The 13,704-nt window shown below is 38.3% G+C and overlaps 1 protein-coding gene across 1 annotated transcript in view; it reads right to left on the bottom strand.

Moving 5' to 3' along the window:
* Positions 1-7,640, bottom strand: part of LYPD6 (LY6/PLAUR domain containing 6) — a 35,456-nt gene extending 27,816 nt beyond the window's left edge. Inside the window, exon 1 of the mRNA XM_063080026.1 lies at positions 7,523-7,640. Coding sequence (XP_062936096.1) covers positions 7,523-7,640 — 118 coding nt within the window. The remainder of the gene's footprint in view (positions 1-7,522) is intronic.
* Positions 7,641-13,704: the final 6,064 nt, after the last annotated feature.

The following is a 13,704-nucleotide window of genomic DNA, read 5'->3' as shown; positions in this document are numbered from 1 at the left end:
GAAAGGAAAGCTCGTACACTGTTCATGGGACTCTAAATTAGTACAACCACTATGTAAAACAGTATGCAAGTTTCTCAAACAACTACAGATAGATCCTCCATACAATCCAGCAATCCCATTTCTGGGTATATGCCCAAAGGGATACCTGCATTCCCATGTTCATCACAGCTCTGTTCACAATAGCCAGGATATGGAGCCAACTTAAATGTCCATCAATGGACAATTAGATAAGGAAAATATGGGATACATACACAATGGAATACTACTCTGCCATAAAAAAGAATGAAATTCTCCCATTTACAACAACATGGATGAACTTGGAGAAACTTATGTTGAGTGAAATAAGCAAAGCACCGAGGGATAAATACCACATTTACTCACTCATAAGTGGGACCTAAGAGAGAAAAAAGGAAAGAAAGACCACAGTGGTATGCTGGAATTGCAGAGGGAGAGAACATACCTAGGGATACAAAGTGGAGTGGGGGAAAGGGGAATGGGGATGGAGGTCAGGGATAATAGGTGGGGAGATGGGGTATAATCTCAATTTGTGGTAATGGGCATGCTACCAGTATGGATCTGGCCATCACATCTTGGGCACAAGTGGTGACAATCAGCTTTGTATCTCATGAATGTTCATAACCAATAAAAAAAATTAATTAATTTAAAAAATAAATTAAAATAAAAAGCTTTAAAAAATAGAATCATTTAATGGGAAAAAAATAGGAATAATACTCTGCCATAAAAAAGAATGAAATCCTGCCATTTGCAGCAACATGGATGAACTCAGAGAAAATTATGTTAAGTGAGATAAACCAGGCACAGAAAGAGAAATACTGCATGTCCTCACTCATAAGTGGGAGTTAAAAAATAAACAAATAAATTTTTAAAAGAGATAAAAAAATATACAACAACCACAATAATACTTTCAAAAGCAAGAAGAGAACTGAGGTTACCAGAGGTGGGAAGTGGGAGTAAGGAAAGAATTGTTAAAGGGCCACAAAACCTACTACATTGTATATGTTGAATATACTAATTATCCTGATTTGAGTATCACATATTGCACACAGGTGTTGATATTCAACTCTGTACCCCACAGATATGTACAATCAACTATGTTTCAATTTTTTTTTAAAGTAGCAATTTCTCTGGTTCAATATGATATTTTTTTCTGGTCAGACCTGACACAGTTAAGAATCCCTGGGGATGGTCTAAGTGTCAACTAAGAGAAGAGTCTTCATTGCTGACACATATGCCGTCTGTGCAGAACTGACCCTCCTAAGGGCCCTCTTAGACCTACGCCCAACGTCCACAGAAGCCGAATGCTGAGGGGACATGGAGATGTGGATGCACCATTAGCTCCAGCCTGAGGGATGAGAAATTCCAGAAAACCCTTCCTATCTATTCCCTGCTCTTCCCACCCCAGAGTTGCCTGTTCCCGCCTTCTGAAGAGACTGTCCTCAAGGTACTTGTACTCTTTGCATTTAAGCTCAGGTGGGGGAAGTCAGGACATGAGCACCATGCTCTGGAGAGTGGCCAGCACTCCCAAGGCCTTCCGTCAGCACAGGGACGAGGATCAGCAAGGAACGTCAGGCCAGGCTGTTCTCTGTCCTTTCCACTGGTGTGCTTTTAATTCTCAGCTCTAGTCATTTGCTTGCCTTGCTACTTCAAGTGTGCCTTTCATAAACAAAACTTGTGCAGTTTTATTTTAATTTGTAAAATTACCTGGCCTATTTGAAAGCTGAAAATACTCAAAACACTTCATTTGCAGGAGCCAACTGTTCTTCCTCGCAGATGGCTGAGCCTCCATATCCCACTGGCAGAAAAAATCATCTCAGGGTAAATTGCTTTGCTCACATGAAACCAATTAGATCTGTTATCAAAAATAAATGAAGGAGCAGGCAGCAGCTTAAGGCCAGAATTATGGGCCAGATATAACTTTGATATTCACCTTGCCTAGAATAGCTGTCCATCCATGTACTTGCTTGCAATATTTCACAGAGCTGACTGTGACATATCCAATGTGCAACATGATCAAATGTCATAAACTGCCTAAAACAGACAAGTAACTGGACCTTTTCATGGGCCTGTTTGAGAGTTCTATGTTCCCTCAAGTAGCTGGAAACTCTAATTCATAAATAGAATGATGGAAACTGCATGGATGATCTTACAAAATGATGGAAAGCAGCTTATACCTAGCCATCCAACCACTTCACTCCCAGGAGGAAATTTCACTATGGAGAAAAATGCTCTCCTATCATATAATGATAATAAAACAGGATTATTTTGTGAAATCGCAAACAAATAATTTTTATATCTTCACATTCTGCCACCTAGACAAGTGAGTTACATTTGAATTGAAAGATTCTACTTAGGTAAGAACGTGCATGAAGAATTAAAGAAAAAACAAACAAACAAACAAAAAACGAGATTCTCAAATTCTGAAGGCATTCAGTTTTCTTGCAGACATTTTAATTAGTTTATTTTTATAAATACCATTATGAGAAAAACCATATAAAATATTTATATTAGGGAATTGTCCTAATTGGATACTTCAAGAAATAGTTTCACTATGAAGTTTAGAATACTTAATATAGAGATAACTCCAAAAGAAAAAAGTAGCTTGTAAATTTGAATGAAATGATCAAAGTGGGAGTTTTTTTTTAAAAAGATATAAAGCATTTGTCAAAGAACAGTATTTCTCAAAAAATAATCATCATATTCACCAAGGTTTATGACTGCAAGCTAGCCGTAGCACTTCAGTTTGCATGATTAATTCACTACAACATCCAATTTTATTTGTCTGTCACTGCAGCCAGTAAAATTTTCAGTTGGCATGTTGAATTAGTTATTCCTGGAAACTTTCCCATCAAAGAGATAAATTAAGAACTTTGAATGAAGATTGATGATCCAACTGCTCCAAGAACAAACTTGAGAAACTAACACTAGTAAGCCGTAGTGTTCCCAAATTTGGATTACTTAATAGAATTTTCAAAATGATCTTTCACAAGACTAGTGACACATTAAATTAAATACTGTCATTTCTACATAAGTAGGCCTGAACTCTAGAATTAATGCAAAGTAGAGTACATCAAAATTTAAATAGAAGTATGAGCTAAAATACTACAGCAGCAAAATGAAGCTTTACTTCAAATCACTTATCTCTGAATGAGTGTATCGGCATGTATCATTGGCAGTTAACCAAATGATCTCAGTTTGGGTGAGTTTTATTTTTAAATCTACAGCTCCATGTCAGTATACGTTCTCAATGACTACAGTTAGATGTTTGCTTTTAGAAACTTTTAGTAATGTCTTGGCAGGTAATACTGATCAGTGAATAATTACACCTGGTTTAGTGACAAATCTTTGCAAACATACTCAGCTTTACATGGCTAGTTATAGTATAGTACCAAATAAATGGTTAAATTCTTCCCTATGAAAATATTTAGCCAGAAATAAGATCTACAGATGGACAACTTGTCTCCAGTAACTTGCTAATTGATACTGCATCTGATAGAGAGGTTTTGGGGGCTTTTTTTTTTTTTAAGGACTGAAAGAGGTTCCTAAGAGATGTGCTATTTTCTTGTTACTTCAAAGCATTATAGAGAAAGCAGTTTCAAACTGTTGTGGCCCCAGCTGTGAATGAATCTAATTTGGCTCTTGATCACAGAGTTAATAAGCTTAGTACTCTGTATTTCAGGGCATAAGTTCTTGGTCCCTCAAGAGAAGGTGATTGTAAAGAAAAAAAGATACACCAAAGTGCCCAGTTACTTCCTGTAAAATAATCTGTCCATTAACTCTCATGGTCAGCCACAGTTCAGCCAACGATAATTCATTTGTAAGGTATCGGAAAAGATTTAGTCTTTGTTTCCATCTCTGGGAACTTTTGCCTAGACAAAGCCCTTCAGTTACCAAAAATGTGGTAAGAACAGACTTGTTTTGAAATGTATGCTAATATATAATGCATCCAAACTTTTTTCTATTCTTACCAAATTAATTTCCATTGTTTTTAGAAACTGGATGCAAACATAAACATTCTAAAAATCTAATAAATTCATCTTCCTTCTAAGTCCACTTGGCAACAAAATATTTTCAGTATAATTTTAATATGAGTATGTTTCTGATAGAAGTGCATTTCCTGGTACCTTTCTAGGAAGTCCTTTTACTCTCTAAGACTTATGTAGTATAGGATTGTGAATAAACTTTATTGGCTCTCTACCTGGGCATAAACAAGCCCCCGCAGGGATACAGTTTTTCATGTACATGTTTAAGAAAAGACTCAAACCGTACAACCAGAGGAAAATTGGATATTATTCTAAGGAAAGAAACAGAGGCCAAGAATAGTCTTCAGCTACTTAGTACATTAAATTCTGCTATCTTGTGTGAAGTCTGACAACCAAATAAGTAGCTCCATTTCTCTTAATATTAACTCATGTTGTAAAGGTTTTTATTAGACTTTGGTATTTTAATCAAGGCTGGAAAGAAATTCATCATTTTTCAAATGAAAAAAAAAAAAACCCGACATACAAATTATAGGAAAGAATGTTACTGAGAATGGTGCCTAAACTGAAAGCTATAAAGCGTATTTCTTTTAAAGGCTTAGAAACTTCAAAGATAAGAGAGCCAGACAGCAAAGGAGATTAGTCATGAGAGGCTGAATTTTCCCAGCCTGGGTTCCAATCTCACCCCAGTTACTATCAATGATGGCTGTCCTTGGACCATGAGAAATGAGTTTATGTTTGTCTGGTATAGAAAACACGTGTGTCTTCTCACACCTGAGGCATTACCACTTTTCACTTTGGGCAGGTTCTGAGCTGCCATGTGTAACATTAATGGGATCTGGCTCATTTGCTGACCCACAGAAAGCTGTTTGTGCCTCCATCTACAAAGTGAGGTGATTATATAAATAATTCAAAGTCAAACTAATCCCACACTTCCCTCATACATTTTTTATAGTCTATTTTCAACAGAAACCTGCTTATTTGTAGAGATATCATTCCATCAAACATGGTCTAGTGCTCAAGGGCGGAGGGCCAACTCCACTTAAAAATCAAAGTGTAAACACACACACACACCTTAAATTCTGAAATAGTTCAGAGATATGTGAAGTTCACTCCGATTTAAAGTGGGCAGAATAAATAAAGTTCTGTTCAGGTAGGAGCCATTCATGAAAGCTTCAATCCAACAAGAATTTATGCTTTCCATCATCATTATGGAGACTCTACACAGAACTCAGCCCAGACCTGCTGGTGAATCATCTACTTATAATCCAGGAATATCTTCTACCTTCATCTGTATTTCAAAATCATATCAGAAAATCCCACCAATCCTTTACATATGGTGAGATCCTTCTAATCGGTCCATGGCTGTATTTAATGAATATAGGTCACATAAGCAGAACTTTTCCATCAAATTCAAAAAAGCAGAAGTGCCTCCCCTCTGGCCTGGCAGAGCTCATCCTTCAAAGACTTTCCAAATAGCAGCCTCTTCAGTTCAGGCATTGACCCACCACACCTCTGAGGCTGACATGGTGCCTATTTGTGCACTGAAGTCCTATAACTCTAATTCTGCTTTCCCACCCTGTATGAACAATCACCCTCAGAGAAAGTCTGCTGTGGGACTGTTCTGTGGCCCAGTTATTACTGTAGTTTGTCACAGAGGCTGACAAAAAAACCCACAGATGCTGAAAACCACAGCAATCAACCCAAAGAGACTGACATTTAGGTTTTTCCTTCACTAAGTCTAATAATAATAATAATAATAATAAAAGCATGCTTGTTTGGAGAAAAGAACAAAATGCAATCTAGGAAACAGCACAAGTCTACAAGTACCTTCTTTTCAGGGACATTATTTTTAAAAAGTAAGAAGTTCTACAAAAACAAGCAGCCAGATTAAGTTTGTCATACAATTAGCCAGTAGGCATTAGATTATACTGAAGAGAGGATATAGTGGCAACAAGTCTAAAGAAATTATTTGCTGCCTATCAAAAGTATATTTGGAGCTATACAAATTAAGGGTGGTGTATTTTTAGCACCATCAGTTTAGTATCTAAGCCAATGACAGCAACAACATAAACACCAACCATTTGATTGCCTGTTAGGTATGGGCCTGGTACTTTATGGGTATTATTTCTCCTCCATAAAATAATGCTATTATTTTACCACTTTAGAAATGCAGAAATTATACCACTAAGGTCCAGGGTTTGATGCCTATACCAGCCAGCCACCAAAAAAAAGAAATGCAGAAATTAGCGCTTTAAAAAACTCCCCTAGCCGAGCCCGTGGCGCACTCGGTAGCGTGCTGCGCTAGGAGCGCGGCGACGCTCCCGCCGCGGGTTCGGATCCTATAAAGGAATGACTGGTGCACTCACTGGCTGAGTGCCGGTCACAAAAAAAAAAAAAAAAAAAACTCCCCTAACTCTGACTGAGCATTTACTATAGCTCACACTCAGTGCTGAGTGCTTCACAGGCATTGTTTTATGTAATCTTCACAAAGTTAGGAAATTTATTTCAAGTCAAAAGGCTATGAAGCAGCTGAGCTAGTTGGACTTCACACCCCTGTGTACTCCAGGTACCACCTCTCGGTTAAACCAGAACGTGTGGACATTAAATATACTAACCGTGCAGGATCGAAGGGGCCAGAGTGGCTACCTCCACTTCATAGCTCATAAGATCCTCAAAAGCAAAGACTGTGTTTTATTTGCCTTTATACCTACCACAAAGCTTGACTCAAACAGTATTTGCTGAGCAGAACATTTTAAAAGAGTAATGTACCTTGGGGTAAATCCTAAAGGTCAGAACGTACATAATACAACCAGCCCTCACCACGTCAGGGGCAATACAGAAGAGGATTCATACAAAAATAAGAGAGACAAGATACATCCAGAGATGGAGATCAAAAGAAAAAGTTAAACTGCTGTTTCTCAATGTGTGATCCTCAGAAATCTGCAGCAGTAGGACCTGAAATTCTTGCTGAGAACAGAAATCCACAGGTACAGATGGAGATATGTGCAAATCAGAATCTCTAGGGCAGGGATCTAGACATCTACGTTATTGTACACTCCCTAGATAATTCCTAAACACAGGAAACCAAAAGGCACAGGGAATCGGAAGTTGTGGGAGATAATTATGCTGAAACTGAAAATCAGATGCACAGAGAGGAAGACCAGCTATTATCTTACCAAGGAAGGATTGATCTTTTACAAACAATCCTCCTCCTGGGATATGGCGGTTCACTTAGATAACTGACGGAGGGCTGGCACGAGTAAAAGGGAACACTATTCAGAATCAGTATGTGTGAAGGAAACAGAGGAAACAAGCCTAATAATTTGCCTTAAAATAAAAAACAGACATCCTGTGAAAAGGTGAGGGTAAAGCGTAAAGCATCTTCAGTTAACTAGTGCACCCCCAATTAAATCACCAGAGGTTTCCCCTGTGTTGAGTGCTGCCTTCTCCTGGTCATTTTTCAACCCACTTCTGATTTGAAATAAAGTGACATTTCTGCAGTGAAGAGAACAGAGTCTTACTTGAAGGATGGAGGTAGATAATATCTTTCACTGTGAAGTCTCGGGACTGAGTGGCTTTCAGACAATCAGCCAGCAGGCTCAGGAGCAGGAGCCAGGCCAGAGCAGGGCCAGGTTCCATGGCAGACCGAAGTGTTACTCATACAGGGGGCCTGGCAGTGGGGACTCAGGACGACAGAAGAGAACTTGCACCTGAAACATGAAGAAATATTCATCTCAGTATCTAACTCAAGAAAACCACAGGAAGCTTGGCTGAGTTCCTGTGCTGGTGAGATGGGCTAGAGAGGGACAGGGAGCAGAGAGAGTACAAGGAAGTGGGTAGACCAGGTGACAAACTTCATAAATGGCAATTGTAGAGCACTTAGAATACTCCAGCCCAAATCCATTCTTAATCATGTTGCTAAAGCGCCATTGGTAGCAGCCTGTTCTAATATCCAGCAGAGATAGTATCAGGAGAGACTGAATTTTAATGAAATCCAGCCTTTTTGCAAGGAAGCCAGGGGATAGCTGCCAAAGTGCAACAACAAAGTCAGGTACGAAAGCTCAAAAGCATTCCCTTGATAATGGTGTGGGCCAGGCCTTACTGGGTCATGTTTCCCATGCAAACCTGCAAGGGTAGACACTCAGATTTGGGGGAAAAAAAGAGGAACTATAGGCAAGGTGACCTCTCCCAAACCAAAAAGTGTCTCAGTAGCACAAAATCTCCACAACGTTACCATTTTTTGGCCAGGTACTATCGAAGTCCTTTATATATATATATATATATATATATATATATATATATATATATATCAGTTTATTCTCCTAATAACCCTATACAACAGGCAGTATTATTATTATCCCATTTTAAGTAAGCTGATGTTCAGCAAATAAGTAGAGGAGCTGACTCAAACCCAGGCAATGTGGCTTTCGAGTCTGCATTTTTAAACACTAGGCGATGCTGCATTCTTCCTAAACTGATTTAAGGTGTATAAACACAAACTGATGATGTAAGATCAATTATCACTGTAGCACTAAGCAATCATCTACTCTGTTCTTTATTCTGATTCTGTCCTTTTCACTCAGAATTGAAGACAGTGAAAATTTGTAATAGGGTTTAATCGTCCAGCTTACTTGGAATGCTGAGCTATGTCTTAAAGTATATATACGACATATATTTGCTTGTTCATTTTCTTGGTTTCCTGTAAAGCTTGCTTATGTTCTACTACTTTTCCAAGTGCCATCATCTCTATTGCTCACGCAAGAGGTCAAGGTTAGACATTCATTTTATTTTAATCTGGCTGATAAACCATAATTTGGACATTTTGTTTATAGATTTTAATATAAATATTCAACAACAGATTTTAAATAACATAATTCTAAAATTACTTTGTAAAAACAAAGAGGTAATGAGTAAATATATTATGAAACAGAAACTCAATAGAGAAAATCAGTATGGCCTAGTCAGATATTGGAATGTACCACAAAACAATATTAATCAAAACAGAATGATAAAAGTATAAAAATGAATTTAGAAAATGGAACACTGTCAAGAGCCCAGAAATAGACCCAACTATTCATATGATAAAAGCAATTTTTCAAAATTACAGAACAGGAAAACATTAAATGAATAGTATTATGATAATTTGATTAAAACTGTTAAAAAGATGAAAACCAAACAAAGCACAATACATGAAAATTACCTCCAGATGTATTAGTGTGTTCATTACTTTTTTTTTTTTAAATCAGCACACTATTAGGAAATTGAGGAGAGCTCTTATCATCCAACTTGATGATGCCAACCTTGCCAATTTCATGCTCTCTATGCCATCTTCTGTTTACGATTTTGTTGCCCAGGAAAATTTGCATTCAGGAAGAGAATGGGCTACTCGTTCACTCAGTAAATGTGACTGCCAGGTGCTGTGCTAGGCACTTGGCTGAACCATACAGTGAGACAAAGAAACAAACATTCGAGTAAACAGTCAAGTAACAGACAAACATTATCTCTTCTTAAACGAATGTAATAGTGCTTTGATTTACATCCATTCTGGCTTTTCTCTGCCAGCATGGTGAGGCTGGTAAGGTGAGGACTGCATAGCATCCCAGGGAGACCTGACTGTATCTCCTCCCAAGCTGCAGCAGGGCTCAGTTTGAGAATCAGAGATTAAAAGGGCATGAACATTATGTGTTTAACTGTCAACATAAATGGGAATGAATGTATGCAGACAAAAGACTGGAAAGCAAAATACATAATAAACATAGTAAAGGCATCATGTACAGGTTTGCAAGAGCTGCCATAACAAAACCCCATAGACCCAGTGGCTTAAACAACAGAAATTTATTTCTCACAGTTTTGAAGGCTGGAAGTCCAAAAATCAAGGTGTCAGCGGGGTTGGTTTCTCTTGAAGCCTCTCTCCTTGGCTTGTAGAGGGATGCCCTCTGAGTCCTCATATGGCCTTTTTTCTGTGTGTGCACACTCCTAGTGTCTCTTTCTCCTCTTATAAGGACACCAGTCAGATTGGATTAGGGTCCACCTTCACGATCTCATTTATCTTAATTACCCCCTTAAAGGCCCTATCTCCAAATACAGTCACACTCTTGAGATACTGGGAGTTATGGCTCCAACATGTGAATTTAGGTGGAACACATTTCATTCCATAGCACTAGGGCTTTTATATAACATTTCCTGTCACATGAAATGTTACAGTGATGTTATTTCATAATTTTAAAATGGTATAAATGATATGAGTGCCACAGAGTACTATAAATTCCTTCCTGGGTGTGGGACTATGAGCTCCTCAGCACAGAAACCTGCTGTGACTATCTTTCCTTCCCCTGGCTCAGAACCTGGCCACAGAGAGGGCTCAGTCAAAAAAAGTGGCTTTTATGGTAGGCTGAATATTGGCCCCCCAAAATGTCCATGTCATAATCCCCAGAAACTGTATGTTACCTTATAGGGTAAAAGGGACTTTGTAGATGTGATTAAGGACCTTGAGACAAGGCAATCATGCTGGATTATCCAGGCCAGTCCAATGTAATCACTAAAGCCCTTATGAGAGAGAGGCAGGAGGATGAGAATCAGCAGTAGGAAAAGTGGTGATGGAAGCAGAGGTTAGAGTGATGGGAGGGAGAGGCCACAAGCCAAGGAATGCAGGCAGCTTCTAGAAGCTGACTAAAGCAAGGAAATGCACCCTCTCCTGAAGCCTCCAGAAGGAACCAACCCTTGACTTTATCTCGGTGAGGCTGATTTTAGACTTCTGACCTCCAGAACTGTAAGATAATAAGTTTGTGGTGTTTTAAGCCACTAAATTTACAGTAATTTTTTTTACAGCAGCAATAGGAAACAATACAACTATTTTAAAATCAGACTTTTGAGCCACAGTATATCCTATATATAGAAATAAGTAGAAAATAAAAGTAAAACCCCATTTGTCATTTTCATGGAATTTTTAAAATTCTCTTTCTAGGTTTTGAGTCACTAAGAGACAAATATCAGGTCGAACCAAGTGGTTTGCTGCATACACTCACCTGACCATGTCTTGCTCTTCAGGAGGCACTAGAAATGTGTTGGTACAGGGCCCATAGTCTTCTCACTTCCCATTTAACAAGCTTAGTAACTTCTCAGCACATACTGTGGGTTTTCCATCACTGCCACCACTTATTAAGTACATGTTTCATGTCTGGCAACACATTTGTGTATATGTGTGATATACAGACAGACTGTGTATTATTATGCCTGTTTGACAGATGAAGAAGCTGAGCTCTCAGAGGAGGAGTAATTTGCTCAAGATCCTGTAACTGCCCTACGTGGGGATTTGGAGCTAGGTCTTTCGGCACTGGTAGCTAAGCACACTTATCAAAACTTTCACAATGATTTCTTTCATAAAATAGGCGGTGAGGAAAGCTATTTTAATATAATTTCATGTTAAATATCAACTAGTTGCCAACCTAAGTTCTTTTTTTAATGTGCAGCTCGAAGTCAACATCAGTGCTTCACATATATCAAATTCTGTAAGTGGCATGTTTTCATTAAAGCATTTCTCAACTACAATATTATTTCCAGTTATTGACTTAAAGATCTCTCTCTGCACAGTAACCATATTTAGCATTATGCATTATTTAATATCATCTGAAATTAACCTTAATGCAACCTTTGTGGCACGGCCACCCAGCCATGAGACTTCATTTCCCAGCATGTGTTGAATATACAAGGGTACTTCAAAAAGTTTATGGTAAAATAGAATTAAAAATACAAGTCCTTCCATGAACTTTTTGAGGTAACCTCATTAACATACAGAGGTTAAAAGCTAGACTGCCTGGGTTTGAAACCTAGCTCCAACCACTCTGGGTCTCAGTTTCCTCATCTGCAAAATGTGGATCATAATAGGGTACCTTCTGCCAGCCTGCACTTCAACGTGGCTGAGGCTCATGCAGACCCAGATGACTTTCTGCCATCCCTCATCAATGAAGCAAATAGGTGAGTGCTGCCCTTAGACACTCTCCCCATACAGTACCTGGACTACCTTACAAGGTCTATGTTCTACACCATGAGCCTTACATATCTGTCTTAATTACATTTTACTTGTATAAAAGACGTTGATGAAGGTCAGGAGCACATCGCCTTATATCCCTCGTGAGGCACATGCCCTGTGTGTGCGTACACATGTCCCCTACTAATGGTGGATTGTCACAGATGAAGTTAAAGCAACTATTTCATTCATATCAAGAGATCCATCTCTATTTACTACAGAGAAGGGCAAGATGAATTCTTTAGGCCTGATTTATTTAGCACAAGTCTTCAAATTTGGGGGGTTCAAATACTTTTTTTTTTGACTGAATTTTTATTTTTATTTTTGGCCAGAAAACAATTCTTGATACATTTAAAAAGACTAAGATCATAGAAAATGTGTCCTCTGACCACAGCAACAGAAGGAAATTTAGAAAATTCACAAATGTGTGGAAATTAAACAACCTTTCCTAAATAAATAATGTGTAAAAAGAAGAATCACAGAGAAATTAGAGGGTACTTTGAGATAAAAATAGATGTCCCCTTCTTTTTCTAGTCTCCACTGGTGACTCTCCTTGTGTCAGTGTAGCCAAGTGTCTGGCGGGCCACCTGCATGGTGGCTGTGGCTACTGCTGTGGGGTCGAGCTGCTTTTGCTGCAGCCATGTCTACAGCAGTGGCTGTGGGTGAATGTTCTCTGTGCGTTCCTTGCTTGGTTGCGGGAGGGGGCGGCACTCAGCTCCTCAAATACTTTAACCATGAATTTCCTGTGTTTAATGGAGAATTTCCAAATACTTAAAGTAGTTGAATCTTAGTTCGCTCAAAACCTTTTACATGTGAAACCATTCCTTCTTTGGAAGGAAAAAATGTCTTTTATAGGTTTGTGTATGATTAGAAAAAAACTGAAAGGATAGACTCCAAAATTATGTGGGCTGTAAAGTTTTAATATTCATCTGCACATTGAAAAGTTGTTAATAAATATGTATTATATTATAAAAATGGTTTTTAAAAATATATTGCTTTTGGAAAAATGAGTTTGACTTGTTTTTGAATAATTTCACTTTTTATGTACAAATAAAAGTCAGATTTTCACCTAAAGCAAATGAATATAACTTCTAAAACGTTCATATTTCTTCTAAAATAAAAAAAAAAATCAATATTAGACAGACTTCTCTCTTTCCCTCTCTAATGATGCACTTCTCTTCGTGTCTAAGTCCAGGTGCTCATTGTAGCAGAACTTGGGCCACTGACTAAGGTGCTAACACCTTATTTGGGAGGTGCAAGCCCAAGACAATGAGGGTAAAGAAAAAAGAGAGAGATAGAGGTGAAGCTAGAAAATATGAAGCAATGTGATCCCAGGTAACTACACTGCTCACCACTTTACAGAGAGTCACAAAATGATGGAGGATTTAAAGGAGGGCCTACACCTTAGTGTAGTCTATGGAAGGAGATAGGAGGGAGACTTCATCTGCCTGGTTCCTTTCTGCCTCCTTTCCCAATGATCAAATTTCATTCCACAAAGAACTCCCTCTCTCCCCTACACTTCAGCAGCCAGAGTAGAGGGTCAACCCAGTGTTCATGGACCTCTGATCAAAAAAGAAAGAAGTCACCCATCACAGAAATCTGAGAAAGATTTCTAGTGCACTTGTTATTAATCCTTGTAAACAACACATTGTCTTTTTTGATTTTTAAAAAAATTTT

This window comes from Cynocephalus volans, chromosome 1 (genome assembly GCF_027409185.1).
Source record: "Cynocephalus volans isolate mCynVol1 chromosome 1, mCynVol1.pri, whole genome shotgun sequence".
NCBI lineage: Eukaryota > Metazoa > Chordata > Mammalia > Dermoptera > Cynocephalidae > Cynocephalus > Cynocephalus volans.
Note: the sequence above shows the minus strand (reverse complement) of the source record. Positions and strands in the feature narration are given on the sequence as shown.